Consider the following 25,882-nt stretch of genomic DNA (forward strand, 5'->3'; position numbering starts at 1 on the left):
CTGTTTAGGGGAAACCACCACCAGAGGACCCTGAATGTAATAATAATAATAATAATAATAATTATTATTATTATTATTATTATTATTATTATTAGTCTTCTGCTTCTGCTTCTGCTTCTTCTTTACCCTACCTTCCAAAACAATTTAATCAAAACAAATCCATTTCTGTGAAAAGTTCTGATTTCCACAGCTTGACATTTTTCAGAGGAACAATATTTTGTTTAAAAGTTCTCAAGCAGCTATTGTTATTATTAGAGGTGAGCTCATGCAGGATTTTTGCCATGTGCACTATGGATGGATTTCAATATACATTTAGGAGTCTTCCAAATTCTTTATAGTAGAGCAGACGCCATTATTTTAGTTAGCAATTTAACTTTGTGATGAGCACTGTTTTGTTTTCTGTCTTCTAGTAAAGGAGGACATCTCTGCCTTGGGAGGATATTTGACTCATTTATTTCTGTTTACCACCCTTCAGGCCTGTGAACAATGGGTCATTTTGTCGCATGGCTGCATGCTGTGCAGAGACTCTTGTGCTTGGATTTTTGTTGGTCTCATGGAGCTTCCTAGTATCAACTCCACTAGAAGTCACTGAGGAGGCTAAAAAATGTCTGTTTTTCTTCCCCTCAGTTTTTGTAGCTCTTGGATTTGTTGGTTTTTTAAATCCAAAGAACCTGATTCTGCTGTTATTTTTATTGGTACAAACCCAGATGCAAACCCAGTCAAATCAGTGCAGTTTTTTCTGCTGAAAAACTGACATAAATAATAGTCCTAAGACTCTAGTGCCTCTAACTCTTGTCCTGAAAGGTAAGTGGAACATTAGGTGTATTTTTCATGATTGCTCTCCAAAGAGACTAGCCGTTAATCTCTCTGAGTAGGTGTGTCAGCTGCAAACATTTCCTTCCAGTCTACCATTTCAATCACACTTCACAGTACACTGAAAATTGGCAAGGATATTAATTACTGGCCTCTAGAACAAACCACCTACTTTGATTCAAGCGTTTTCCAATTTTTAAGAATGTTGTTTCACCTAAAGAACAGTATAATTACAGAAAATAGCTTGGTTTGGCTAACATCTTGTGTTCTGTGAGTTCTGCTTGCAAGGCAGCAAGCTACACCAGGCAAGAGGCTCACCTGCAGAGGTTTTTAACCTCTTGCTGACAGAAGGTAGGGCTTGCCAGCATCCAGTACATTGTTTTCAGTATCAGAAGCTCAAAACCACTGTCACTCAGACGTTAAACATTAACACTTTCTGCTTTTAAAGCTGAAGGAACACCCCCCATATAGTAAGAAAGTTTTTATTCACCAGGGAACTTCCTGTTAAAATTTTATGGATGTCTCTCACAGGAGCACTTACAGCAGTGGGTCCTGTACCTAGGCAGTGCAAAACTCTGGGTGCAACATGACCCACCGAGCAGCGTGGTTCAGACACTGCTTGTGTAGCTGCATTTGTGCAATGCAGTGTTCAATAAAATTTGCCAGGAATCAGCCAAGTATCCAGGACATGATTAATCAACCAGCAGAATGAATTGCCCATAGATGACTGGGAGTTGACAGTAAACAGTAAAACACCTGCCTTGAAGACTTACAGCCTTAAGAGACAAACAGGAAACAGAAGTGCGAGCCCTGTTTTAGGAGAGAGATTGTGAGGCATACAGGCAGAGTTGTTCATGGTTGTACAGTGAGTTTGGCAGAGTAGAGGCTGAACTATGTGCATTTGCCTTCTTGGGTTTGTAGCTCATATAACAGGTCTTTAATTTACCAAGAAACTTTTCTGCAACACTGTCCTGAAGAGTTGGCAGAATCCACAGTTGGCATTTCTCACACATGTGCCTCTTGGTTAAGGGCTCTACAATTTGTACAATTAATAACTTACACCCTAAATTAAAAACACTGGGAAAGAGCCCAATGTTCAGGCTCATGTGTCAAGGAATTGCTGTGCAAGCCTGATCTTATTTGTTGTTAAAACAATAAATCATCCACTGATTTAAAGATAATTTATATGGTACCTGGGCCCTGAAGGCAGTCCTGCAGTGCTATTGAAACTGGACCTTTAAAATTAATGGTGATTAAGCTATAGACCCACATTAAATATGCATGAATACTTATTTCTCCCTACCTGCTCTTTAACCATAAGGCCTGTTGGGGCTGGCTACCTTCCTGACTTACAAGCCACATGCTGAAATCTCCATAATGGTCATGAGTCACACTCCCTTCAGTGTGAATCAGGGATGGGAGGGGGAGCATCCGGTGGAGTTCAGAGATAGGAGATGACAGTGATTGCTCAGGGGTTCCCTCACCCCTCTATAAACCAGATCCTGAGTGTGCTGTTGGTGCCAGTCTCTGCAGTCCCTGAGGCTCATCACCTGCCACTACTCAGGGTCCTGGTTGTCCAGCAGCTCTTCTGCTGCTAACATCAGCCAGGGGCTGCCGCCATGGGAACTGCCCTTAACAGCCAGGGAGCCACGTGCAGACCAGGAGTCATGGGTCAGTAGTTCATGGCCAAGGGCCTTGCTTCACTTTCTATATGTTGGTCAACAGTTTTGCAGTGTAGCAACACATATATTTCATATGAAATATGTTTGCTGATAACCATTTGGCTGAGCTGAAGAGTTCTAAGCTTAGCTATTCAAAAAATTTACTATATGCATGGGAGAAGCCATTTAAAAAATAATTCTGCTAGAGAAAAGAAACCTAGAAGCAATTCCAGCTCTAGAAAAAGAAAGAATATTTCATAAGAATTAAATAGGCTGGGATAGTGCTCCTTTTCTTTCTGGTAGCTGGTACAGTGCTCTGTTTTAGATTCAGTATGCAAATAATGTTGATGACTGATGTTTTAGATGTTGCTAAGTGGTGCTTGCCCCAAGTCAAGGACTTTCAGTGTCTCATGTGCTGCCAGTGAAGAGAAACACAGAAAGTTGAGGGGGAGCATAGTCAGGACAACTGACCAAAGTGGCCAAAGGGACATTCTGTGAGATAGAACATCACGCCCAGTATATAAAATGGGGGGAGTAACCAGGAAAGGGTGTGATCACGGCTCAGGGACAGGCTTGGCATTAGTCAGCACCTGGTGAACAGTTGTATTGTGCATCACTTGTCTGTTTTGGGATTTATCTCCCTCTGTCCCTCTCCTTTTTATTACAATTATTAGTATTAGTATAATTATTATTATTATCTTTTACTTTGTTTCAATTATTAAACTGTTATTAAACTATTAAATCTCAATCAACAAGTTTGATTTTCTTTTCTTTCCTGATTCTCCTCACCATGCCATCAGTGGGAGGAAGGGGAAGTGAGCAAGCAGCTGCATGGTACTTAGTTCCTGGCTGGGGTTAAACCACAACACCATGTTACATAACAGTATAACTCTATGTTCAATTATAATGGTTGAAACGATTGTACAGATTGATAAATTTAAAAAAAAAATGGATATTCTGAATAAACTGGTTATCGGTTGTTTATCATTTCACAGGCAGAATTGATAGCTTTGCGACAAGAAAAAGAAGCTGCTCTTCAACAGTGCAAGAAACTAGAAGAAGAAATCCAAACATTGCATGTTTATTACAGGTAAAATGATTGATTCTAATATGAATGAGTGACTCATAGGGGAAATTTTCTGTACTATGTCTGACTGAGTGAGGAAATTGCCTTATCAAATAGGTATTTGTTGGAAAAATGTGAATACATCAATGAATCAAAGTCTGCATTTCTGCTTTGCTGCTCACCAACCATCTCTTTAAAATAGGAGTCCCTTTCTTTTAGCCTGAATTTTGTATTAGTTTCTTCTAAGGGAAGGGAAAAGTTGGTGATAGTTGATTTTCACACTAAAAAGCTGTGCTGTGGCAATGTGATCACTTAAAAACACATGGACAAAAGAACCAGTTTACATAAATGCTTGTTTCTTCCCTAACTGTTTGCGCATACCTAACTTAATCAATATAGACTTTAAAATAATAAAATCTATAATTCTAAAAGACTATTTTCATCTTCAACCCCAGTATACGTGCCTTTTAATTCCCTATGTAGCATTCTACATAGCAGTATGTAGAATGAGAGAAATACCCATTCTCATTAATTTAGGTGGGCTGCACTGAACATTTGCATGGATCAGTGGGTTTTAGTCCCTAAGGAAAAGCTCTGTGTGGTCCAGTGAAGGAGTTAGGTTGTTTTATGGAGTGATGTTGGGTTACAGCTCTCATTTCATCCTGACCTCCTGTGTGAGAGGGGATATAGAGCTGCCGGCAGGTTAAAGGCAGGAGAACTGGCATCAACACAGCAGAAAATTGTGAATCTGAAGGCTGAATGTCTGTGATGAGGGATGTGGGCTACAGAGGTAAATAATAAATATAGTGTGAATACTATACTCATTGGAAATAAAAAGGACTAGTTAGTTATGTCTAAAAAGCATTTGCAGTAGCAGAACTGTGTATGTTTTCAGTGTTTCAGCATTCACAAGTGAAAAATACTCGGGTTTCTAGAGGTTTTTCGAGTTTTCCCTTCTCATTAAGTTTATTAAAACCTTGGAGGGAAGTTTCAAAAACAACTTTTGTTCCTAAATCTCATAGGCATTTATTTAAAGCCTGTTAATAGTGAATAGAAACCCCAAGCAATTTGTGATTATTGCATTTAATGAATTTGGTCAGCATTTAGTATGTGCACAAATTATGGTATGATTTACCAAGCTAGAAATAATTTATTATGGTGCTCTTATTACTCATTTAAATGGGTTTTGTAGAATAATTTAAAAACTGAATTTTTTTTTAATTGATATTTCAGAAATAAGCATTTTCTTGTGTTGGTCTATGCACATTGTAGGAGGCTTTTAATTGATTTTTGAGTTATATTTTTGGCATAGCCTATCAAGTTTGCACTAACATATGATGTTTAACAAGTATAGTAGGCAGCAACTGCCATTTACTTGTGTGAATGCTTTAAATCTCAGAAATATTAACAATAATGACTTGCAGGAATCAGCATTAGCATCTACCATGTTATTAACTTAAGGCTCTTAATTTGAACAGTCAAAGTTTCACTGTAAGCTGGCTGGTGGTATTTGCAAAATCTATCCATAACGTGTGGAAATGCTCACCTGATTATCCCCTGGGGCAAGAACTATTGTTTCACTCCTGATTTATACAAGTTATAACATCTAAAGTAGAAGATTTAATCTCCTACCTACCTCACTGTTCTAGAGGCTAATGTGTTCTGAAGTGGGTCCGCAGAGTGACTGGCAGGGACCTCTGGAGGTCATCTTGTCCAACCATTGCTCAAGCAGGGCCACTGAGACCTGGTTGCCCACATCCAGAGGGGTTTTGAATGTCTTTGTATGGAGACTCCACAACCTCTCTGTATGGAAACACTGTCTTAAGCATACAAAGACATGACTTGAAAAGCCAGAGGCCACCTGGAGCTGAACCTGCAAGGGATGTAAAAGGCAAAAAGAAGGACTCCTCTAAGTGCATAAGCATCAACATTTGATGTCTTGGGCCTATCTTTTGACTTGATTAGAAATTAATTGCACCATTATGAGGATTCTTATGAACTTCTTAACATTTTGGTTCCAGTTTCCTTTAAGTTACGTGAACGTCTGCAGCCCTTGTCATCCAACAGTGAGACAGTACTTTGAACACATGCCAAATGAGACAAAAGAATATATGTCACATATGCATAAAGCTTTGGGGACTGTATTAGGCCAAGGGTGGGATGGCCACAGTAATTATAAATGACAAGGTAGAGAGTGCATTTCCCAGGCCATCCCAAATGAATGAAAATTTGCACTCTGTTTTGTATGTGGAAGGGACGCATGTGTGGATGTCTCCTGGGTTTTTTTATTTCCATATAGGGCTTGCCATGCTATGGTAGCCTAGAATAAGCGCTGAGAGCGTTTTTAGACAGTCCGTTTTGGACTGAGGTGGAAGTTTGCTGCTTTGATCCAAGTGAGTTAGCTATATGATTTGCTGTTCAACACTCCATTTCCCTGGAGTTACTTCTCTTTTTTGGATTTCAGAATTCCCCAGTGAGCAAAATGTAGGCTTCTGCACATGCTCCAATCTTCATCTGAACTGTAAAGCTGCAATGTGTCAATGCGGGGTGCACACTCCCTTCACCTACTGTTCTCTCATGTCTTTGCCAGATTCTCACACTTTCTGTCATCTGTGTGGTGCCAGCATGGCAGAGGCTTAAGAATTTTGGCTCATTTGGTGACTTCTTCTCCTTTTGCTCTTAGGTCTTCCCTGGCCTTAGAAAAAGCATTTTCTCATACTTTATTCTTTTTCTCCTTTTTTTAACTGAGATTTCTATGAGTTGTGGTTTAGGAATGGTACTCCCCAATTTCGTGCTCCCACAGAGACTCTCCAAACCACATGCCACTTGCTCACTCCCCCTTTCCCCCTCCTGCTTCCCCTGCAACAGGATGGAAAGGAGAATTGGAGGCACAAAACGTGAAGATCAGGGGCTGAGATAAGAACAATTTACTGGAAACAGCAATGAGACAAGAAAACTAACAGTAACAATATTAATGTTTTATTAATACAATATTAATAACAAAACCGTACAAAAGAGAGAGAGTGATTCACATGCACAATTCTCACCCCGACCCAACCACAGCCACACTACCCCGATGGGAAGGAACCCCTTCTCCCCAGAAGAGATTCCCTTCTCCCCACCACTGGAAAATGACTTGAGGTGGTATGGAATATCCTCTGGGTCATAGCCATGCCCCCGCCCTGCAAAAACTAACTCTGTCCTGGCCAGAACCAGGAACTACATTGTCCTTTAACTTAGAAGAAGCAAATTTAAGAAAACAAAAACAAACAAAAGAGAACAAAACAAAACAAAAAACCCCACAACAACAAAGAAAACCAAAAAAACTCAAGGTTCACATTAAAGTGTACCAGTGATACCTACATCACTTGTACTTGTGCCTTAACACACAATTACATTTTAGGGATTTGGTCACAAAAGTAAAGACTGTGTGCATATATTAACTATTTTGGATGCATACATGTGCAAACAATAACGTTAAAATGTGTATTTTTATACCAATCTGCCTTTCACTAACATTAGTATAATCCAGGAAAAGCAAAGTATCATTTTATTATCCAAAATCAGGGGAGAGATATTTAGGTCCAGAATATCTGTATGTATGAAGTAAGTACACACAGGCATACTTGAAGGAGGGAAACAAGTGGAGACCTTCAGGGAGAAAAAAAACCCTTTTTATTTTCTCCAGAGGAAGGAATCTTGATATCTAGAATACTTCATCCAGTTTTGGGTCCCCAGTAAAAATAAGACATCTATAAATTGGAAAAAGTGTGACAGAGGGCAACTGGTACGGTCAGGAAGCCATAGCATTTGCAAAGTAAAGAGAGACCAAGGGTACTGCTCTTGTACAGCCTGGGAAAGAAAAGATATTCCTGTCTTTGTTGGCTCCAGGGAGACTTAATGGCAGCCTGACAGAGTCTGTGTAGAGGTTGTCAAGAAGAGCGGCCTCTTCACAGTGCTCCATGACAACAGGGTGAGAAACAACTGACTTGAATTGAAACAAGAGAGTTTCAGACAGGTTACAAGGGAAAACTTATTCACCACAGGGGCTGTCCAGCATTGGAACAGGTTGCCAGAGAGGTTTTACCATCTCCATCCTTGGAGATTTCCAGTGTCTAACGTGCTGATGTCATGAGCAACATGGTGTGATCTCATGTTGATATCACTTTGAGAAGGAGATTGGTTGGACTGGAGACTGTCAGTGGTCACTTCCAACCTGATTATTCTACAGTTCTCTGATCTGGTAGCTGCTACTGTTTGAAGGCATTCATTTTTTTCCTTCAGCTAAGAAGTCTGTGTTGTAAACCACACTTCTTTTCAGGTGAAGTGATAAGTGAATCCTAACTGAAACTGGAGCTTCTTGGGAAGCCTGAATGGCCTAAACCAAAATTAAACTGAGTTTTTGCTGATTTAATGATGAAACATTGATTTCCCTCTGAATTTTGACTTTCTGAAAAGAAAGCATAATCCAGAACAATTTCACTCTTCTTTAGAAGAGACAGGGAAGTGAAATGGAATTAAAAAGGAGGAAGAATCTGGTTCAGATACATAAGGGAGAAGAAGCTGGCTACAAATAAAGTTTGGCAAGTTCTGTGCTTCTGTTTATTCTTCTTGTGTTGTCTCTGTGTCAAGTTTCAAAAAGAAAATTGAATTTTCTGGATACTAACTCAAAAATACGTATCAGAAATGAAAATTTGCATAACAGTTAGGAATAGCATCGAGTTTCTAGCTTACTAATATAATTGTTTCAACACAGTGTTCTTTAAACTAGAGATTAATGCAAATCATAAGATTCTCAGTGACCAAAGAAGGCTGTATCCAAATAATCAGTTGTGAAGTACATGGGAGTGTTAATCCCACTAACTCTTTCTCACATACCTCTGTTGTTTGAACATCATCACAAGTTTTTTATTTGCATATTTTTCAGTTATGTGATCTGTCCAATTTTATAATCAGGTTCCTTCTTCCCCTAGATTCATATGCTGAGTGTGACACCATATGGTATGGGATATGCCTTTGGTCAGTTGGAGCCAGCTGTTCCAGCTGTGTCTCTGTCCAGCTTCTTGGGCACCCCCAGCCTGCTCAGTGCTGGAGTGGTGTGAAAAGCAGAAAAGGGCTTGACTCTGCGTGAACACTACTCATGTGTTAGCAACACTTTTTTTCAACACAAACCCAAAATGTAGCCCCATACCAGCTGCTATGAAGGAAATTACTGTATCCCAGTCAAAAGCAGTATAATGTTGCAAAGTAATTGGAATCTGTAAGTTATGGTGATCATGGGATAAAAAGACGGCTTATTTTACAGTTATGTGATGGTTCTCAACAATGAAATAGAAGAATAACTTTGGTAAGGCCCCTTGTACTAATAAGTACAATGACCTGAAAAAAATATTTTTAGATTCAAATTTTCAGTTAATATAGGTAGCTTCTCTGTAAGCAGTGCCAGCAGTTTTCTTGCTCCCTAGCCAGTTGTAGCACTTTATAAGTTAAAAACCATTGAAGAGATTAAACAGAATTTAAATCTACAAGTTTCAATTCTTACAATACTTCAATTTGAATACTTGAAATTCATGTTTAAGTGGCACAAGGAAATGGTCTAAATAACAATTGGTGTTATGGAGGTCTATAAATTTTTCCCGCAGTGTCTCTTGTAAAATGACATGGAAGTTCATCCTTTTAAAAGCTGAGATCGATAGATGTGAAAGTAGAAAATCAAGAAGGTTTTTATTATTTCCCCATGTGAATGACTTATAGGCACAGGGACAAACTCAATTTTCATTTTAATTACAGAGCTGAATCACCCTATAACAGGAGAAATAGATGAAGAGAGGTATTTTGTAAGCCATTACTTCCAGTCCAGTCTAGAAAAAGACTTTTCTATTCAAGCTTTGAATACGGTTGTGTGTGTTTAATTTACTTCCATTCTATAGTTTCATGGCTGATGTTATGGAATATAATACTCAGATGGTGCCATTTCAACCATGCTCCATGGACTCTGTGTATGGATGTAGAATGGTGTAATTCTTGTTGTTAGAATGTAGCTTTCATTCCAGTTTTAAGGGCTATTAAAAACTATGAATTAATTCTACCTAACAAGTCAATATTCATCTTCCCAGCCACTGCAGTAGCAAGTCAGAATACAACTGCCTAAATAGTCAGACTTCTGTACTCTGACTGACCTCTGCTCAAACATTTCAGCCTGTTTGTTCTGCCATCTCTCAGGTTTTTTCAGAGTTCTCTCAGTCCAGATTTCCCTCAGGGGAACACGATATGTAGCAGAAGATTGGGCTGCTCTAACATCCAGTTTCCCTGCCCAAATGAACTCGAACCCATTTACAGTGGGATTAATGAAGCTGCAACCACTAATGCAAAGTGGTGATCTCAGTCCTTCCTCTAAAGCAATAGCAGACTACCTTGAGCACCTGTCCCAGCAGTTTACCTCAGAGAACTGGTCTTTTCATACCTGTCTTTTTATCTCACTTTTTCAGTTATGGCCGTTGACTCATTTTCCTGCTCTTTTCATCTTGTCTCCTTGCTTCTGTTCTGGCAGTTGCCGTCATTGTTTCAGTACTAGTTGCTTTAACATAACATGGTGTAATTACAGTCATTAAGAAGAATGACCAGGTAATGGTGTCACTGTTCTTTTTGCAGAGTAGTTTTGGGGAGATCATGGAGAAGACAGCAGTTGTGTTTTAACTATTTTCTGTCCTTGCAGCAGTGACTTCTATTTTATCAAAGAGTTTCAGACACCTGACATTAAACATAAACTTTGAGCTAATTAAATTTCCCACTTACAAGCACAGGAGAGGTTCTTTTTTATACCGAAGAGATGAGGCACTTGGATATGCAGTGGCAGACAGTATAATACATGTTTTGGAGGAACCTAACCTGCTCCAGTTCAATGCAGCCAAACTGCAAATGACTCTGTAAGGGAAGACTAAGGTTTTTGTTCGTCTTTTGTTTTAACAAAGAAAAAGCCAGGGACCATCTTTCTGTTTGTTTACTGAACTGAGTGTTAAAATTAGTAGAAAATCAGGGCAGAGAAACACTGCTGTCTTTTAAATCAGATTGCTTAAAACCGTATTTTCTCTCAGCAATCCATGGAGGTTTCAGTGAATTTTTAGTCAATTTATGGGGGCAAAGGGGAGCGAACACCCTGGTAATTTGGACCTGGGATTTAGAATCTATGTGTTCAGTCTTCTCCTCCTCTGTTTTGTGCCACTTTCCAGTGAGGTGCTGCAGCCCCAAAAGAATTGGGATTTTAGGTGGGTCTTTCTCACTCTGTAGTCTCATAAGCATTTTCCCACTAGTAAGCCCCTATGTCTCCCTATGACTTCTTTCCCTTTGTCACTTTATTGCTTGTGCAATCACAGCTCTTGTTAGTGTTACAGGAGATAAAAGTCCAAGGTTTGGGGGCTGTTTCATGAACTGGATCAGACAGCAGAAGGGGGGGAAGACTGATCAGTGAGCTGCTCTGCATTGCCAAAGCAGCTGCATGAAGTTTTACTGGTGCTACTGAGATGGGTGTATTTCTCAGGGGCTTGGTGCAGGTGAGCTGTAGAGGCAGAGCCCTCCCTTGTTATCCTTGTGTATTTCACACTTTAGTGAATTTATTATCCTCCTGTCCCTACCCCATTCCCAGACTTCTTGTTCTCCAGCTTGGAATTGATTATTGTATCACTTTCTGCATTTGTTCAACTATGTAACAATAGTATAGTCAGAGAGACTGACTTTGTAAATAGATCAGTGGATAGAAAAATTTCTTAGGAGCATGGCAGACCAGATTCACATCCATTCTCCAATTAGTATTTGACCATTTACAAAGAAAAGGGGTGGTGGAGAGAAACTCCAGTGTATACCATAGGCTTGGTGTTTGCAGTGGAAGTTTGGCAGGCAATGAAAAGGCAAAGCAGAATCTGAACCTGTTGGGGGCTGAGGGGTGTCCATTTTTGCCTTCCAATGAAATATTTTAGCCATCAGCATGCTCTTTAAGCTTTCTCTGTCTCTCATTCATTTAGAAACACACACACAAAAAAAAAAAAACCTTTTGAATGTTTCACTTTTTGCCCTGACATGGTTTTGAAAGTTTTCCTATCCTACTGGGAAGAAAAATCTAGCATGGAAAAAAATTTCCAACTCAGCTTTAGTGATTTACGAAAACTTTGAGAGAGGGGAGGAGCTGAACTGTTGAAGATCCAAGGCACCTGATGGAATAACAAGCCACCTCACGCCATCCCTGCAACCAGAATGCCGTACTCCCAAATTGTCTTGTGCTGCCGTTGTCTCAAACGTGGATTGGTCTGACCTACACTTTACGAAGTCTTCGTGCCTAATGTTTCCAGGGACTGGCTCTTGGCCTTCAGAGGTGCCTTGCCAATAGAAACACTAAGCAGCAGATCTGAGGAGGCAGCATGAATATGGACTGAAGTGCCTTACACATTCATTCTGTGATGCAGTTTTAATTTGTACCATGTACTATGCTAATTCCACTACTGCTTCTGCTATTGGCTGTGTTATAGTGGCAAAGTTTCTTAAGTTTTTCAAATCAGTTGAGGACCTACTGGTCACTTTTTGTGCCAAGTACATTAAACTACAGGTTCTCCACAGGTCCTTATACTGTATTGCACCAGACTTGAGCAGACTTCTTCTCTACTTATTTGCTGTTGTGGGGTAATGTGAACTAAAACAACATTTACTTTGTCATTTTTGCTGGGATGGGCCTTTTCACATGAGTTTCTGTTCTTCTCTAAGAGCAACGATTTGCTTGACAGAAAGGAATTCCTTGCCACTGGATGCTGATATGGTCTCACGACTCTGTATACAGGGCCCTGCTGGCTTTCTGTTCACAGCTGTCCTTTGCCTGGCTGATTCCTTCACCTTCTTTTTTACCTCTGCTCTATGTGATTTTCTGTTACGACTGCCTTGGTTTCTCAGTGAGCTGAAAAGTCTAGGAACTTTTTGTTCTATGCTTTTTGAAACAAGCACATAGTTAGAGATGTCTATGAACTGTTTTTCAAAGTCGTTAAAGCATAATAAAATTGAGTTCTTGGAATGTTTAAAGTCTCTGGAAGAACTACCTGCAATCAAGCCACTGACTGCTACTGGTAGTTTGGAGTAGATAGCAATACAAAGTATGAAACCAGTATGAAACTCCTGTAGAAATACTTGTAAAAATGAGGATGATGAGATCACTGAAGTTAATGTCTATTCTATGCAATGTAAGGATATGCAACATCAAAATTGGAGAATCTATAAAGAGCATATGCAAGATTATTATACCTGTTATCTGGTAGAAAGGGTGTGTGGCCAAAGGCTACATATTCTGATTCTGCCATTGAAATGTTGAAATGCTGGATGAATATAGATGAATCACATCACTAAACTCTGCTTCAGCTGCTTTATTTGTATAAACTGAGTAAGAAGTTTTACCCTTTTGCATAACACCTTTAGAGACTATGAAAATGCAGGTACTCTTGCTTTAAAATGAGAGAAGGAAAACAGATACAGAATAAGAAGCAGTCCTCTCTAGAGCAAGTTAAAGAAACACAGAAAACCGTGTGTATAATAAGAGCTATTTGGAAGACAGATTTTCCCATGAGAAGTTAGAAAGAAAATCTAAAAGTGTAAAAGAAGAATTTGGCATGCCTTATAAATATTGTATGAAAGGGAATTCTTTTGTTATTAATATGATATTTAGAAATAGAGTAATATTGTCAGGAGGACTTAAAATGCCATTTCATTTTTTGTTGGCTTTTCACAGAACATGTTTTTATGTTAAAATGTCAATTCAATAATTTCGAAAAATCATTACTTTGATGTGTTTCAGTTCAGTTCTCTTCAGCTGAAGAACTGAAACAAAATGGCATTTCAATTTAAAATATTAAGGTGAAAGAAAATTTTTCACTTAGAAATGTGCCACAGGAAGACAACATATTTTTTTGTGTTGGAATTTACATTTCCCGATAAAAAAAGTCGTTGGTGAGAAGACTTTCTACATGAGCAATTTTCAGCCAGTGCTGGACATAACATTGCTTTTCTTACTCTGCACTTAACACTGCTGTCAGTGGAAAACTGTTAGGGAATATCTAATAATGCAGGTGGCAGGAGAAGTCCTCTGCCTGTCACAGAACACAAAACAGAAGGCTGCCCACCTGTTGTATTTACAAAGAGAGGAGTTGAGAGTAAGGTATTTTCTTTATTCAATTCCTGTCTAAACTTAGAGCTTTTATTAAATTGATTCATGCATGTCATGCTGATACCTTTTACTGGAAAAAAATTCCATTTTAACTCCCCATTCACTAACTGCTTTTCTAACTAATGTGATAGAGGTCTTGTGTTTTGGAAGCTGAAGGCTTTTAACCTGTGTCCTGCATTCCATAATGATGTGTTACTCATCTGGTATGGGTAGTTCTTCCACCATAGGTGTGAAAGCTGTCATTTTTAGGAGAGTAGAGACCAATTTGGAAGCTTCAGCCTCAGTTTTCCAGTGAATAAGTGGGCCTGCTGGGATTTGCACAATTCTGAGTCTCTCAAATATTTGAATAAAATGTAACATACTAGTAATAGTTTGCTTTTATAAGCAGCAGTTTACAAGGTCATGACAGGAAGGAGAACTAGCACACAGCCACTTGTCTTTTTTCCTAACACCACCAAGAAAGGCATGTCAGCAGTGGTATAGAGCTGCTGTCTCACTTTCAGAGGAGCTTTTCTGGCACTGAGTTTGGAAGGAAAAGCCATGGAAGGAGATGGAGGGAGTTGCGCTGAGTGAATCATCAGTGTTGTATTTTCTTTGACAACAAAGAGTTTAGAGAAGCTCTTCCACTATCTGAGCTATTTCATGTTATGGTTGTGTCTCCTTTTCTCTTAATCTATGCTGTACCAGCTTTACAGAATGGCCACCTGAAAATGTTTTCAGGAGTGACGAAGAAGTGCAGGGTTTGTTTATTTTTTTTTTCTACCTTCTTCACACTGCTAGCTAGCCACACTTAGTATGAAAATTAGTGAATTGAAAAATATAATATTATACTATGCAATACTAAAAGTTTCATCTGGTTACTGGTGGCTAATGTCCTGAGTAAGAGAGCCAAGGATGAGATCTCAGAATGAAGAGAAACCTGCAAGTACTATAATCTCAGGGTTGAACTCACAGAGGTTGCTGACTTTTGGAGCAAATAAAGTTGTGCTCTGTCACTCAGGATCCACCACTGTGTCTCTCCTGTCATCAAGAGAGATATTTTTATGCAGTTTTTACCACTCTCTTAGGGCTTCTGCTTTGATTTTTGAGAGCAATTTCTTTCTGGTAATTTATGTCATTTTTCTTCATGCTGGACACTGTCATTGCTCCCAAGCTTTCATAGTTAATAGCATGTGTCTGTTCCATTAAGGAGATACCATGACAAAAAATACTGATCACCCCAAAATAAGCTTTGAGGTGGCCAAATTCTTTCAAGAGTAGGAATAATGGGAATTGTGTAAAATTTGTTCATAAATGTTATAATGTTAAGAGCTCTAACTGTAAAGGATCTTTCTCTTTTCAATGTAAATTTGTATTCAGTGCTGGTCAAAGTAGGTTTGTATGTGCAAGCAGTATCTGCCCAACATTCAGTAGTCGAAATTGAAAATGCAATAGATTATTTGGGATTACTCTGCTTGTCTTTTGTTTCTTTTTTTTTTTTTTTTAGCTAAACAGGAAAGTATTAAAAAAAAGGTCCTATTTTTTATTATTATTTTTTGTTGGGTACTTTCTTTTACTATTTCTGATGTTTGCAGCAGGAAAAGAAATCCTTTTGTTTCATTTAATTATTCTTTTAAAATAGCACAGTGAGTAACAAGTGTTTCGTAGAAACAAAGCAAAGTCACAGTTGGATGTTGCTGTTACAAGATAGGCGATGACAATGGTATCTTTTTAGTGTATCTCTTATCTGTGGTGTCATTAAATCTAATGATGTGCTAAATAATAAAAGCAGCCTTATCACGTTGCAAGGCTTTGAATTGTCTCAAAGTTGCCATGCCTGCGGGTTCCCTTTGGCTTTTGGACAGGGTTTGGAGTCGGAAGGAGCTGTAGTTCAGAGTGCATTTATGTGATCAAAGCTCTTTAGACAGATGGCTGCTAGCACTCCAAAATGATTAAAATATGTTCCAAGCAACATCAGTCTGTGGGCTTGGGGACCCAACCTTTCATTAGTCAATAAAGGGTCTTGAGTTCTTGAAAATGAAATCTTTAAAAGCTAATAAGGCTGCTGGTTTGCTCTGAGCTGTTTCTTTGGATTTGCACTTGTGGATTGGAATTGGGCCAGTATCTGTCCAATAAATATGAGGCTTTAAAAAAATCTGGTTACAAGAGACCTCCCAGCAGATCTGCCTGTTAAATAGTGCGGCCAAAATTTTCAGTCTCATATATGTAAATTTAGACACCTGAGTTTGCATGTAGGGAACTGGGAAGGGACCTGCAAGTGCCCCTTTGCAAAGTCAGTAATTTTCCGGAGCAATAGTTTAACTGTAGGTGCCAAAGCTGGATCATTTTGACCTGTACAATTTTATTCTTAAATCCTTATGTGTTAACCAAGAATAATTCTAGAATACTTTCAGGATACCATAATCAAGAGCATTAAGCAAGTTTTCAAAGCTTTTAGATGTCAGTAATATTACTTACAGCATTCCCAAGTGTTGTCAGTACTTGCCAGATCTAAAAGTGCCATAGTCTAGTTGGGTGCTACAGTGTGGCTGCGTTTATTCTCTTGTCTATACCTGACTTGTGAAAGATAGCAGCTGAGGGCTTGTGCAAGTGTGAGGTGTCTGTAACCTCTGCAGGTCTCTGTGAGGGCAGCAGCATTAAATGCCTGTTTAATAAGATACTAACATGTTTGAGCCTTCTGTTTCTCTTTTTCTTTGTCTGACAGAAGAGAATGTGCTCTCACAATTTGCAAATTTCTGAATTTGAAGTGTTCTTACCCATTAGACTCTTTCTACACAAGGCTCAAAACATGAAGATACATAAATTCTCTCCAAAATGCCTCAAGATTTAGCCTGTTGCTGTAGAATGTATTTTTAAACAAATCAGAGTTTTGACATGCACCAACAGAAGTAAAACAAGTCATGGTGATCCCATTAGCTCAATGTGATCCCATTAGCCACATTGTTCGGCCTGTCTTCTTTCACCTTGGGAACAGCTCTCACATTCCTTTTGTCAGGACTTGATGGGGCTGGCAACTGAAGTTCTTCCCCACACACACGCACCATATTTACTTGGAGAATGTCATACTCCATTTCTTTTTCCCAGAGTCTCCCTCTGAAGGCTTGCCTGCACCTGAACAGCCAGTGACTTTTATTCATCACAGACATAAGAAAGATGTTACTGGTTTTTGATAAAAGTACATCAGACTCTGTGTTCCGATTAGTTTGGTAAGCTGATTTTGGTTTTCATTTGTTGAAAAATACCTGGTTTGTGTGTCCCAAAGCTTTTTGTCCACCATCTAAAAAATCCTGTCATCTACTCTGCTCTTACAAATGACTTGTGAACTGTCACATTTTCCCTAGCTCTAGACATAAGTATTTTGTTTCTGTTCTTCAGATTCCTGCGAACTAATATTTTTCCTCAGACAAAACTAAGAGCTCATTTTCTACAAAGCAGGCAAAACAAAAGTCTAACAAAAAGCTCAGGATGTAGTGAACATGCCTGTTTCTCTTAATGTCTCCATTTCTGGAGTTCTTATGAACAGATATATTTGCCTTGGACTTGAGAGTTTTCACAGTGACTTAAGTGTGCTCTGAAGTGGTCCTGTTATTTTATCTCTGTTACCATTCTGCCTCCTACTCACCTAAATGAGTCAGAACTTCAGAGTAAGGAAATGCACAAAGCTTTCATCAAAGTGATATGTTTTTAGGGCTCAATGCGACTAGGACTAGGACTGGGACTGGGACTGGGAAAAAAAAACCTATAAAGAACAGATTCACAAAATCTTGAGAGCAAACAGAATTTCTGTCCTTAGGAATTATGTCTCTCTTTGTATCTCCTCATGTATTAGACTTTACATTAATCACTTTTCCCTCCACTCCAGGGCATCACATAAAACTTTTTACTAATCAAGCCAGCATCTATATAGCCTGTGTCACCTTTTTTTTTTTTTTAATCATTTTTCTGAGCTCTGTGGAAGCTCCATTTCCAACAATGCCATGTAACAAGCAAGTGCTAGCAAGTGCTGCCAAGTGCTTCACCCCTATCCTGAGGTCTGAAGTTTCCAGAGAACCAAACAGGACTTCAAGAGCAATGTGAGTCTGGAGAAGTGGATGATTTTATACATGCTGCTAAAGTGCTTGGGGGATTCCTGCTTTGAATATTCTGATTTGTCATTGTTTTCACCTGAGGTTGCAGGTCCCTGTAAGTTGTAAACACCAAGTCCTGAAGGTCTCCGTTTGGGGAGTGGAAATGAAGGGCCTCCTTTGGAATGTTTTTTCTCTGACTCTCAATTCCCCTAGCTGTAAGATGTAAATACTGCTACTCATGAATTTTTTGGAAAGTACATTGATTTAGGTTTTCTGTATTAGATTCTGCTAAATATTAAGTGTGATAAACCTAAATTTATCACAGTAGCTATTGTATTGCAGCAGTCCTTCTGAGATGGAAGTACAGAACTGCCTTTTCCAGATGAGTCATACACTGTTAGTGCTCCATTAATACATTTAATGTTTAATGACCAACTGTTTCTCCTGCTTCCTCCAAATTACTGTAAAGTTACTATTCCAAGGAGAGAAAGTAGCTTTTTATTTTGGAGAAGACTGTGGCATTCATCGCTTTCAGTGAGAACGTAATCTTAAACAGTTCATGGGATTTCCTCTGCTAAAAGGCAAGCACAAATTTGGAAATCTTTGCAATAGGAATCAGGCTGCAAGAAAGGAAAAAAAAGGTAGCTGCTGTTGCATTAGTTCAGTTTGGGGCATGTATGTGTGTGTGTGATCAAATTAATATATATATATACACGTAACTTTGTTGTAGAAATGTTGCAGAGTTCCTTTTTTCTGTTTGTAACAGTGCAGCTCTTTATGATTGAGGGGAAAAAAACTGGTTTTGTGCAGGAGGTGTTGAGCCTGCCAAAGTTGATGGAGGTGAATTTGGACAGCCAATTAGTGTGGGACTGCTAGATGGGAACAGAGAAGAATGTAAAATGAGTAGATTGCTACGGATTTATGCTTGCCAGAACAAAACAGGCAAATTGTTTGTGATTTTAAAGACCCTGAGTTTGCAGACTTAAATAAAGACATGCCTTAAAAAAAATCCAAGAATATGTTGGTATAATGGTACTTCTTTTGAACATTATGCTGGAGAAAGGGTACAAGAATGTCAAACATTTAAAAATTATTTTTACTCAGCTAATTCTTCCATAATGAACGTTAATACTGTTGACATTACTCATGGATTGAATGCAAGCAATTTAGACAATAGATAGTATCAGGTGCTAATAGATCAAATGTAATTATTCATTGTGAAATAATTTTACACAGTTTAGCAAAATTGTTTCAATTATTCACTGTAAAGGAAAACGCTGAGTGAAAGTGAAAATACTAAGCTTTCTCCTCTAGGGGCATTACATGCATTTCTAAGTCATATTTTTTCTTCTTAGCAACCTTTCCTCTGTAGCAGCTTCCAGTGCAAGTTATTACAATTCTTTTTGCATAAGATAGGTCATGTGAAGTTCAGCTGTAGGTGGGGCCACTGTGGTTGATTGGGGGACAGTCTTAATAGATCCATTTCATTAATTAAGTCATGCATTTTTTTATTAACAAAACCTGTATGTCAGGTTTAGCCAGCTGGGAGCCATTCCTATGGTTGTTATCTTTGTCAGAAGGAATATTGTGAAAATAAGGAATTACTGTACACGCTTTAACTCCTGATTAAACAGAGGAATGACATCCGTTCACCTGCTGTCCATGAAAAAATAACTTAGGGGCATATCATGGTGTTGATTCATTGATTCTGATCTTATATATCTCATTAAGGTAAAGACTATGTACATTGTATTGAAAATATACCATAAAGGACTTGTGTCATACCAGGTCCATGGTCATTGAAACAAGCAAGGTTGAGGCCAAAATTTCAAACATCTACATTATTTATTGTTTCTTTTTATTCTTGAAAGAACTTTTTCTTCTTGCCTCTCTTTTTGGCTGCATAAGTAATATTTTCTCACATTTTTTCTCTTCTGGTCTTCCACTCCCAGAGATCAGAAGGAAGCAGCAAGGTTTCCAGGAAGTATTTAGTTGCAGTAGGCAGCCAGAAGAGCACCTACTTATGGCCACAGCCTTTAGCTTCTTGATACAAACAAATTCAAAGCAGTCTTCAGTAGGCTTTCTTCTGGTTCTCAGTGGGAAATGCACTAATGGCTTCCACTATCATTAAAGAAGATTGAACTGGGAGAAACTTTCACCAAAGAGGAAGAACTTGCAAAGAAGGGTGGATAACAAGGTTCATATTATCTGATTTGTCTTTCTTTTACTTCTGAGCTAGGCAGGATCTTAATGTTATCCAGGCTCATGTAAGATAATGTTCTGTTTGTTTCAATCATACTCTGTAAAAGGGACTTCCATCCTAAGGGTTTGGGTGGCAATACAGAAATACATAGTCTTCCATTTAGCTCCTCTGCCCTACTGTCTGTACCAAAGGAGTAATTTTACTATACTTTTACAGTTGTGACAGTAGAATGAGGACTGTTGTGATGTAGGAATTTGGTTTTCCCTCTTGAGCAATGTTACTGCTCATATCAGAGGAGGGTACAATACCTGTTGGATGTGTATAAGCATAGTAGGCAGTATTCATACCAATAATTATCTTGTCCTTTCAAAAAATAAATAAGGAATTGAATTCCGTGTTGGCTAGATTTCACATGAGCTTTCATACTCATTCAGTTTCCTTGTCAGGTCCTGAGAAAATAATTCTTTGGTTCAGTGCAACCAATATATTTCCTGCTACAGTATTTCACTTTATCTGCTGGTCATGGAGAAGTTATATGCTGGCAAAAAGAAAAAAACTGCAGTTTTTCTTGTGAACTCCTGTGTCATAAAGTGAAAAATGTTGTCTTCCTCTTCAACCAGGCTAAACTAAAGTGCACAACTGTTTTATTTTTTTACAGATTTTATTTCAATAGCCCAATGGTCAAAACTCATGAGGGTGAAGGAAGAGAGAGGTGAGGGAAGCTGATTTAAAATTTTTAGAATACAGAAATCAATTCAGCACTGTTTATAGCCCCTTTCCAACCCCTGCGCTTAAGAGCTTTGCTTCACTGGTTTTTCTCCAGCAGCCACCAGTCTAATCTCTCACTTTCAAGAGGTGTGCAAGTTGTGTGTTTTGGCTTCCCTTCATGTGCCATATCCAGCTGATGGCCCCTTTCACTGGGAGGAAAGCAAGAACATCTCAGAAAACAAGGATGTTTGTGCTTAGGGTGCATCAACAAAGCACAGGAGGCTGCTATCACTGCCTATGCCCCGTGGTGACAGTGGTGGCTGAACCTGCAATGGGAAGGTAAAAACTTGTGAAAAACTGTTTTTTCCATCAGGGTCCCAAGCCTGGATCTGTCTGCTGAGGTTAACCAGGTTGATGTGCATTGTTAACACGTGCATATTGTTAATTAGCTCTTTAGTGTCTTTCCATGAAAAATAATTGGCACTGAGACCTGAACCAAATCTGGGCCTCAGGTTTCCAAGATGTGGCACATGTAGGTAATAAGAAGAAATCCAGGACCCCAAAAACTTAGATTTTAAAAAAAAAGAGCTAGTTCAGTACCACACAGAAGACGTGAAATAGAAGAGGGAATTCAAGAGAGAGCTCTTATCCCCAATCCACTAAATCATTCCCTTAGCATGTGTCCTTGTTTCACGTTAAGGAGAATGGCCCAGACAAGTCTGCCCAGTTGCTTCAGTAAGCTTTGGTACAATAGGGAAGCAGACTTCCCCTATATTAAATTTCCCAGGCGCTCCCTTTATCATTTAAGCCATCATTTTAACTGCCTTGTTTCATAGCGCTTAACTGTCCAAGGAGCTGTATGATTTATATGAGTAAGGGTTTGGCAGCAGCAGCCAGGTAAGACATGACTTACTGAGTAGCGAGACTTTGCCATTGTGTCATGTACATGGCTTTCAGGAGGTGAGTTGCTAAGTGTGTACCCGCACAGCAATCCCCAAACCAACCGCGTTTTTTTATGGGAGAAGCCATGATGGCATTAAACTCGACATTTCGGGTGTCTCTATCCATGTGGAGGACAGATTTCAGACTGCAGTACATGCAGTCCTTCTAGTGAGTCACCAGCCGTTGCAGAGTGGTACGTGTTGCTCTGCACAGTACCAAGAAAGTGGGGAAAATGTGCTGGGCACACTCACCTAGAGTTCATCAGTACCTGACTTACTGGCACTCTGGTGACCAAAGCTGGGCATGGGCTGGAGCATAGTACACCATGTTTGCCTTTCGTCAGAGTTGCATAATATTTTTCAGTACCACCTTTGAGAAACATCAGACAAAACTGTTCAAATACACTTATTTTATTGGGACAGGGAAGGAAGTATCCTCAAATTTTAAAAGTTACATTTTAATTTTTTTTTTAAATCATTCAAAGATTTTTTAACCCACTGAATCATTCAGCAAGAAAGTAGGGACAAGGAGCAGAGCCCCATGTGATTCCCTTTCTCAGGTTAGTCACACTGAGGGTTTCTAGCTTTAGGGAGGGCTACTCAGCTCATCCATGAGATCATCCCTCTCTGAAATATCACATGTATTCAATTATTCCATCTTTGAAACACGTTTCCATTCTTTATATTTCTTCTAATTGCCTTCTCCTGGAGAGCCTCTTCTCTTCCTCAGCTGGATGTTCCTGGCCATGCTGGAAGGCAGGGCTGGCTTCCAGCTCAGGGTCCAAGACAGCTTTGTCTCTTGCTTTTCTGATTTAGTGGAGGAGTTAAGCCAAGCAATCACAATAGCAAATCAGGACAGCTGTAAAATTCACGATCATGTCTGATTTATGAAGATAACATTGTATTAAGTACAAGATCTTTTCTGAGGTTTTTAGTAACAGGCTTTCTTCAGCTGATCATTCCTAAATGGTGGCATGTGCTTTACTGCTTGATTGATTTATATGCCTTTATAATTTTAATTAATACTGTTTTCACCAGAGGCAATTACTAGTGATTGGAAAACTTCAAGGTGTTCAAATTATCTCTGCCAGTGTTTGGAAATTATTCCTGTGATCTTTATTTATTGAATGGCATCAAGAGCACAAAGGAGGCCATGTAAACACTGGGGGAAAAGTAATGCTTATACTTCTGGGAAAACATTTATGATGATTCACATTTTGGAAACTGAAACACTATCAATGTTTTATACCCAGATTATTTTCCAAGAAAAAGCTTGGATCCATTGCTGAACCAGTTTCTTCAAAATCCTTAGGCTCATATTGAAGTTGGATCTGGCAGAAAAGGCTGGAAGACTGTGTTGTGGGAGAGAGTCAGAGGGCTCCTCCATCCTCCATCCTCCATCCTCCATCCTCCATCCTCTGACATTAGCACAGAGGCATGGAATAAGCCAATCTAAGTATCTAAGGAGGTGTTTGGATACTACCTGGCTGTAGCAAAGGGATAGCTGCAGTAGATGTTAAAGGATCAGGACAAAAGTGTTTCTTTGTTAGAGATCTAGACAAGCTGCTTTGTACAGAAAAAATAGAAAATGGAAAGATGCTTAATAAAACTCATTACGTGAGAATATACCCACTTGAAGATGGGAATACTCAATGCATGGGTACAAAAAGTATCTGGATCTTAGTATAACTATTTTAGAGTTGGGTTTTTTCCCCTGCTGAAAAGAAGCTAAAAATCCCATGTAGTCTTTATGTGAATGAGAGCTAAGAAGTTTTCAGAAACTGAAGCCTTGTAAGAAAATCTCAAATGTGCACTTGTATAACAGGTTTTGAGCAAGTTTGGCACAGTATTTACTACTACAGTATAAAGGGCTAGGTTCCTTGATGTATATTTCTAGTTGGCATTTTATCAAGGAAATAAACTTTGGTTTTTCTTTACTTTGTGACATGTGGATTGAAACTACATTTTCTCTGTCCAAAGCCTTGATTTAAAAGCATTAGATCATTAAATTAGGTGCTTTTGCATAAGACTAAAATTGTAACCGAACAAATTATTTATGCAGAGAGAAGCAAGATAAAGTTTCTTTCAAGAGTTCTTTAACATATCAGATTGATAAGAGTCAAAACACCTTTACTGCCATTAAATATTTACCAAGACTTGGCTTTTGGAAGGGGGGCAGTTCAGTGCAGTGTGTTTGGCTCCATGCAATGCTATTGATTAGCTATCAGAAGGACATAGTTAATGGGTAACTGAAGGTATTACAGAGCTCTCCACATTCTTGTCAAGTCTTTTCTCTGAAGATGACCTAAAATAAAGTCAGTTACAACTGGCATTCACCTGAGACAGATTGCACAAGTTCGCCTACGGTATGAACAAAAGGTTCACAAGGATCAGTTGACCAGGTCTTAGGCAATCCTTTCTAGTAGTTGTCATCACTGCTGGACTTTAGAACTGCACGTGTTTACATTTAATTAGAAAGAACACACAGTTTACATCGCACAGTAGCTATCAGTATCGAATCAGAATTGATTTCCGCTCTCTCAAATGGCTGTTTCTTTCCGACTAATTAAAAAAAGGCACATAACAAAATGACTCATATAAATTTTAAAGCAAAGTAAACACAATTCCCTGGAGACAAAAAAAAAAGTCAACAGCACGCAGTCATTACATTGAGCTTGTTTTCAGGTGATTCTGATGCCTGCATTATGATATGTATCAGTACCATCATATTTCTTTTATATACATGTATATATGAATTGCCCCTTTGCACTGAGTGGACACTTCACTGGCTGTTTCAGGTTTCAGGGTCAGGATTCTTACTTGTTTCATCTGAATTGTTGCAGTTTATCTAATACGAATTGATTCACTCATATTACTACTTATTGCAGAAGGATTTTTTTCGTTTGAAATAAAATTGTCTGTGTGTAGGTCATTCGTGTAAAATGGAAGTCAGAAGCCATTACCAGGGAGAAACTGCAAAGGAAACTAAAGGCCCAAGCTATATTAGCCTTAATTTCATACATAATTTCTAACAAAGAAATCTCTATTAGATTTTATTAGTTCTACAAGCAAATCTAAATTCAATCTATGGTGACAGGCAACATCAATTAAGGCTCCCAGCAGAAATGTCTGGCTCTTGAGTGCATCCATTCTTTGTCATCAGGGCAGATTTCCATGGTTGGCATTTTGGAGAGTAAAGGTTCATGCCAGCAGTGCTGTTAAGCTTATGGGAGCTGAAGGGGTTGCTGAAGGTCTAGACTGAGTTGGTGGGTGTGTGGGGACTGTAGGAGCTGATCATGAAATGCCTGGTCAGAAGGCCTGATGTTCCTTTATGCCATAATACCCAGGTTTTCTTGTGAGCAACAGCATTCAGGATGAAGCTCTTGGCAAGGATCATCAGAAAAAGACAAAAAGTAATACATAGTGTTTTGAATTACATAGTAGTATATTGTTTTCCACTAGTTTTTGTTGGTATGCCAGTGGCTGTTATTTTAGTGCAGTACCAAGAGTTACTGCTTTCTTAATCCAGCTTAGATTTGAGGAAAATGGTGCACTGTTCTTTAAACAGTTGTCAGAAATGTTGTTTAAAACATACTCTCAGTATAAAAAATAAATTGCTATGACCTTTAGGACAAGATCCTCTTGTGTCTCTTCCACCAAGCTTGTGTTTCTGCAAATCCCTGACATCGGCAGTTTCCCTGCTGGCCCCAGGCCAGAGCTGCTGGCTCCACACCACCCACGTACACACCCCTTCAGTGATCCATGTCAACCCAGCAGCCTCCAGCAACCAGCAGAGAGGCACAGGTGCTGCCAGTTCAGCCTGGGGATGAGGAAGGTGGCAGTGCCTCGTCTGTGAGCTGACTGTGCCCCTCCTCTTTGCCTGCTGCCCACAACCGAGCCAGGGGCTGCTCTGCCCCTGCTAAGTGCTCACACTTCCCAGGGAGAGCAGACAGGAGGTTGTGATACACAGTAAAACACAGAGTTGCTGGCACCATCTTAAATGTCCATTATATTCACATACTGAGGTCACTCTTGGTGCCAGCTCTGTCTTCGATTAATAGATAAGGTTCCCTCTCTATTTGCAGTGTTACCTAAATAATCTATTACTGTAGGGAATAACTACAGTATTACAAATACTAAGTTAAAGTTATTTTGTTAACTAAAGCCATTGGCAAATATTTAAGAATGGCCAAAGCATATGAATTGACAATAAAGAACAGATACAAGA

The 25,882-nt window shown here is 39.1% G+C and overlaps 1 protein-coding gene across 2 annotated transcripts in view; it reads left to right on the top strand.

Annotated features, from left to right (window-relative positions):
• MIPOL1 (mirror-image polydactyly 1) overlaps window positions 1–25,882 on the top strand; it is a 163,533-nt gene that overhangs the window by 112,392 nt on the left and 25,259 nt on the right. For both annotated transcript variants that reach the window (XM_017742236.1, XM_008639590.2), the window contains one exon: window positions 3,470–3,564. In XM_017742236.1, coding sequence (XP_017597725.1) covers window positions 3,470–3,564 — 95 coding nt within the window. The remainder of the gene's footprint in view (window positions 1–3,469; window positions 3,565–25,882) is intronic.

Source organism: Corvus brachyrhynchos, unplaced genomic scaffold (assembly GCF_000691975.1).
Source record: "Corvus brachyrhynchos isolate BGI_N302 unplaced genomic scaffold, ASM69197v1 scaffold115, whole genome shotgun sequence".
NCBI lineage: Eukaryota > Metazoa > Chordata > Aves > Passeriformes > Corvidae > Corvus > Corvus brachyrhynchos.